Below are 6,149 nucleotides of genomic sequence, written 5' to 3' on the forward strand. Positions count from 1 at the left end.
GAACACCAGTAACTGCTTAGAACCGATTCCCCAGTACGGCCCGCGTCATCGCCTCTCTGGTACAGAGGATCCACCTCCAGTGTCTTCACCAGCCGCTAGTCCGGACCCTGACAGTGGGGTTATAATGTTGCAGTATTATATAGTATTATGAAGGGTTATAATGTTGCAGTATTATATAGTATTATGAAGGGTTATAATGTTGCAGTATTATATAGTATTATGAAGAGTTATAATGTTGCAGTATTATATAGTATTATGAAGGGTTATAATGTTGCAGTATTACATAGTATTATGAAGGGTTATAATGTTGCAGTATTACATAGTATTATGAAGAGTTATAATGTTGCAGTATTATATAGTATTAGGAAGGGTTATAATGTTGCAGTATTACATAGTATTATGAAGGGTTATAATGTTACAGTATTACATCATATTATGAAGAGTTATAATGTTGCAGTATTATATAGTATTAGGAAGGGTTATAATGTTGGAGTATTACATAGTATTATGAAGGGTTATAATGTTGCAGTATTATATAGTATTATGAAGAGTTATAATGTTGCAGTATTATATAGTATTATAAAGGGTTATAATGTTGCAGTATTATATAGTATTATAAAGGGTTATAATGTTGCAGTATTATATAGTATTATAAAGGGTTATAATGTTGCAGTATTATATAGTATTATGAAGGGTTATGATGTTGCAGTATTACATAGTATTAGGAAGGGTTATAATGTTGCAGTATTACATAGTATTATGAAGAGTTATAATGTTGCAGTATTATATAGTATTATGAAGGGTTATGATGTTGCAGTATTACATAGTATTAGGAAGGGTTATAATGTTGCAGTATTACATAGTATTATGAAGAGTTATAATGTTGCAGTATTATATAGTATTATGAAGGGTTATAATGTTGCAGTATTATATAGTATTATGAAGGGTTATAATGTTGCAGTATTATATAGTATTATGAAGGGTTATAATGTTGCAGTATTATATAGTATTATGAAGGGTTATAATGTTGCAGTATTACATAGTATTATGAAGGGTTATAATGTTGCAGTATTATATAGTATTATGAAGGGTTATAATGTTGCAGTATTATATAGTATTATGAAGGGTTATAATGTTGCAGTATTACATAGTATTATGAAGGGTTATAATGTTGCAGTATTATATAGTATTATAAAGGGTTATAATGTTGCAGTATTATATAGTATTATGAAGGGTTATAATGTTGCAGTATTACATAGTATTATGAAGGGTTATAATGTTGCAGTATTATATAGTATTATGAAGGGTTATAATGTTGCAGTATTATATAGTATTATAAAGGGTTATAATGTTGCAGTATTACATAGTATTATGAAGGGTTATAATGTTGCAGTATTATATAGTATTATGAAGGGTTATGATGTTGCAGTATTATATAGTATTATGAAGGGTTATGATGTTGCAGTATTACATAGTATTAGGAAGGGTTATAATGTTGCAGTATTACATAGTATTATGAAGTTATAATGTTGCAGTATTATATAGTATTATGAAGGGTTATAATGTTGCAGTATTATATAGTATTATGAAGGGTTATAATGTTGGAGTATTACATAGTATTATGAAGGGTTATAATGTTGCAGTATTATATAGTATTATAAAGGGTTATAATGTTGCAGTATTATATAGTATTATGAAGGGTTATAATGTTGCAGTATTATATAGTATTATGAAGGGTTATAATGTTGCAGTATTATATAGTATTATAAAGGGTTATAATGTTGCAGTATTACATAGTATTATGAAGGGTTATGATGTTGCAGTATTACATAGTATTATGAAGGGTTATAATGTTGCAGTATTACATAGTATTATGAAGGGTTATAATGTTGCAGTATTACATGCTGTCATAGATGGGGGGGTGATGACACTTGATACAGTATAACATGACGTCATCGTTCTCCGTATCTTATTAGCAGGGGAGGGCGGGGATTAGCAGAGATACAATGTATCTACCTGACATTTAAGAGGCCCCGCCCCTCGTGTTATTGATGCTGGAGGAGACGGACAGCGACCGCTCTGACTTTAGGGACCCGCGCGGTTTTCCTCCAGCCGGGGAGCGGAAGCCTTGGCCAATAGTGCGGCTCTACGGTTCTCCCACACAGCGGCACATTTACCACCATCCCTAACCGGGCCGGGGAGTTTCCATATAAGGAGATGCCCGGATCCGCGGCCGCTGATTGGCTGTTTGCTCCTCCTGCAGCTGTCTGTCACTGGAGCGCACTCAGCGTGGGAGCCAGAGGGAGACTGTCCCTTTAAGGGGGTCAGGTGACTCTCCTCCCTGAATGGCAGCTTCTCGGGTGTGCAGGGAATCAGCGGGCGTGAAGCGGGTAACCGGAAAGGAAGCCTGGGCGGGATCCCGGCGCCTGGTGCGGAAGTCCCCCGGATTAACGACCCCTTGAGCGCGGGGTCATGGTCAGCAGCGGGCGGCAGGTGAGACAGGTGTTACCCGGCAGGGGGCGGGGCCTCAGGAGGAGGCAGCTGTGCTCTGGGCTCTTGTGGCCCCTGGTCTGTGTCCCTTCCTGCAGTGTGTGGCCCTGTATAGAGGATAAAGTCCTGTTCACACTGGGGGATTGTGCAAAACCGCAGAAAATAGTGGTAAAACCTCAAAAGGCTTCTAAAATGTAAACAGCCAATAACAGCATCGCAAAACCACCACAATCCCCAGTAAAACTGTTATATAAGTGACCTCAGACTGTGGGGGGCGCTGTCACAGCATGGCGTCATTGTGTGGCTCTTCTCTCTGCAGGTCTGACGCCATGGATCCCGGATTGCCTTCCCCCTTTCACCTGTGGAGTCCTCGTCCCTTTGGTGCTTATTCCACGACCTGTGCCTCAGGCAGCAAGAACGCAGAGAGCGGCGAGAGGGCGGGGCCTGTGGAAGAGACAGCCCCGCCCCCAGAGAACACTGAATGCCCGCGGGGCGGCGATGACCGCGTTCTCCTGGACACGTGGTACGTTATCAAGCCTGGAAACACCAAGGAGAAAGTGGCCTTCTTTGTAGCTTATCAATGTGCAGGGAGCGGCTCGTCCCCCCGCCCCGGAGGGGCTAAAGTCAAAGGCCGGTGGACTGCAGGGGGCAGCTCCCGGGCAAAGAGGCGTCGGCATGCTGTAGATCTGGAAGCCCCTCCCTCTGTGGCTGAAATGGTGGCTCGTGCGGAGAACCGAGGGGCTGAACCTGAGCCCCCCAGACCTCCTCTGGTCCTGGTGACGTCATCAGAAGATGGCGCAGAGGGTCAGTGCCGCAGCGTGGCCGAGGCTGTGGCTCAGTATGAGGCAGAACAGGCAGAGCGGGAGGTCCGCATCGCCTTCCGTGTGGCTGAGCGGCCGGGAGACCCCATAACTTGTGACCTGTACCAGCTGCTGAGTCCGGAGCCGCACCGCGTCTGTGTCCTACTGGAGAAGATGGAGTCTCAGCAAATGGAGGATTCGGAGGAGGCGCAGGGGGCGGTCTCGGAGTCCGGCTTCCATGTAGATCTGGTGCTGACTGGAGCCGTTGACCGTTGTGTCTTCTATGGGGGGGAGGCAGATGAAACAGAACCGCTCCCGGGACAGCTCTTCTTCCCCCGCCTCTCTGCTGCTCCTCCTCCCCCGCCTCCTCCCCCGCCGCCCGTCCCGCCCCTCTGCCGCCTTTACCGCCATGTCTCCCATGACTTCCTGGAGATTCGTTTCCAGGTCCAGCGCCTTCTCCAGCCACGACTTTACCTCCCTTCGTTGCCGGACCACGTCCTCCTGGTCATCTTTGGCTATCTATCCACGCAGTCGCTGGCTGCCATAAAGTGCTCCTGCCGACGCTTCCGGGCAATAATCGAAGACTATGGGGTGCGGCCATGTGACTCGCGCTGGAGCCAACACCCCCTCTACCGAGACGACCCCTGCAAACAATGCAAACGGATTTACAAACGTGGAGACGTGTCCATGTGCCGCTGGCACCCCAAACCTTACCACCACGACCTGCCCTATGGACGCTCCTACTGGATGTGCTGCCGGCGCCCCGACCGGGCGGCTCCTGGGTGCCAGCTGGGCCTCCATGACAATAACTGGGTGCTGCCGGGAGAAGGGACCCGGGTGAAAGGAAGGGGACATGGGAGAGGGGATGAGGGGAGGTGAAACGTGGGGGAGGGGGGGATGCGGATGAGTGTTTGAATAAAAGGGATTATTTATGAAGTGCTCTGGTGTCGCTGTGTCGTGTTGGGGGCTGGGTGACAGTCCATTTAGGGGGGGTCACCCCAACAATAAGCTGCCCTGATCCTCCACAGTGGTGGCTCTGGCGGGGCTGTCATGGAGCTGGGCCCACTAGGTGACGGCCGAGCCACGCTGAGATCGCCATGCTTTAGTTCTGAGTTATCAAAACCTGTGCAAAGGAAAAGTTGCCCATAGCAACCAATCAGATCGCTTCTTTCATTTTGCAGAGGCCTTGTTATAAATGAAAGAAGCGATCTGATTGGTTGCTATGGTCAACTCAGCAACTTTTCCTCTAGACAGGTTTTGAGAACTCTCCCCCAATGTTTCCGTCATTAATGAAGAACTATGAAGATAAATGGAACATCTGAAGAGAATTTAGAACCAAATCTGAGACCCCTGGGCCCATATTTACTGGGGGCAGTGAGGGGTGAGCAGCGCACCGGTCTACCTGATGATGGCGCACATGAGTGACATCAGAATCTCCTGCAGTTATGGGGTATAATCCAGCTGTGGTTATGGGTCCTGAGACATCCAAGAGACACAGGGAATGGTCTCATCAGTGGGTTAGATACACTCCATAGTGGGGTGTATCACTGTCATCACTATTATAGGTCACGCAATGCCTGTATGTAGGGGTCCACCACATGGGTTAGATACACTATAGTGGGGTGTATCACTGTGTTCACTATTATAGGCCACACAATGCCTGTATGTAGGACTCCATCACGTGGGTTAGATACACTCCATAGTGGGGTGTATCACTGTGTTCACTATTATAGGTCACACAATGCCTGTATGTAGGGGTCTACCATGTGGGTTAGATACACTATAGCGGGGTGTATCACTGTGTTCACTATTATGGGCCACACAATGCCTGTATGTAGGGGTCTACCATGTGGGTTAGATACACTATAGCGGGGTGTATCACTGTCATCACTATTATAGGTCACACAATGCCTGTATGTAGGGCTCCACCATGTGGGTTAGATACACTCCATAGTGGGGTGTATCACTGTCATCACTATTATAGGTCACACAATGCCTGTATGTAGGGCTCCACCATGTGGGTTAGATACACTCCATAGTGGGGGGTATCACTGTCCTCACTATTATAGGTCACACAATGCCTGTATGTAGGGCTCCACCATGTGGGTTAGATACACTATAGTGGGGTGTATCACTGTCATCACTATTATAGGTCACACAATGCCTGTATGTAGGGCTCCATCACGTGGGTTAGATACACTCCATAGTGGGGTGTATCACTGTCATCACTATTATAGGTCACACAATGCCTGTATGTAGGGCTCCATCACGTGGGTTAGATACACTCCATAGTGGGGTGTATCACTGTCATCACTCCTATACCAGGTTTACACATTTGTTTAGTGTTTGTAGCCAAACGAGAAGATGGAAAAATCGATTGATGGAAAAATTGTAATGTAAAGATTTGCTTAGTTTTTTTGTATATTTTTTGTACATTTTCAAGATCTCTTCTGCTGTTTCCTAACCAGTGTGCCTCCAGCTGTTGCAAAACTACAACTCCCAGCATGTCCAGACAGCCGGAGGCTAATAACGGACTCCTTATATACAGGAGGAGGGGCTGATAACTGACTTATATAATATACAGGAGGAGGGGCTGATAACTGACTTATATAATATACAGGAGGAGGGGCTGATTACTGACTTATATAATATACAGGAGGAGGGGCTGATAACTGACTTATATCATATACAGGAGGAGGGGCTGATAACTGACTTATATAATATACAGGAGGAGGGGCTGATAACTGACATATAATATACAGGAGGAGGGGCTAATAACTGACTTATATCATATAGGAGGAGGGGCTAATAACTGACTTATATAATATACAGGAGGAGGGGCTAATAACTGACTTATAT

The 6,149-nt window shown here is 45.5% G+C and overlaps 1 protein-coding gene across 2 annotated transcripts; it reads left to right on the forward strand.

The window, feature by feature from the left end:
- The first annotated feature begins 2,241 nt into the window (after window positions 1-2,241).
- Window positions 2,242-4,169, forward strand: FBXO46 (F-box protein 46). Of its 2 annotated transcripts, none has more exons than XM_056540647.1 (2): window positions 2,242-2,493; window positions 2,810-4,169. In XM_056540647.1, exon 2 carries the CDS (start codon window positions 2,820-2,822, stop codon window positions 4,167-4,169), a length of 1,350 nt encoding a protein of 449 aa, XP_056396622.1. In that variant the 5' UTR covers window positions 2,242-2,493; window positions 2,810-2,819. The 2 variants fall into 2 exon arrangements, with proteins under 2 accessions (XP_056396622.1, XP_056396621.1); XM_056540646.1 differs by lacking the exon at window positions 2,242-2,493 and adding an exon at window positions 2,515-2,684.
- The last annotated feature ends 1,980 nt before the right edge of the window (window positions 4,170-6,149 follow it).

The sequence above is a fragment of the Hyla sarda genome, chromosome 9, assembly GCF_029499605.1.
Source record: "Hyla sarda isolate aHylSar1 chromosome 9, aHylSar1.hap1, whole genome shotgun sequence".
Taxonomy (NCBI): domain Eukaryota; kingdom Metazoa; phylum Chordata; class Amphibia; order Anura; family Hylidae; genus Hyla; species Hyla sarda.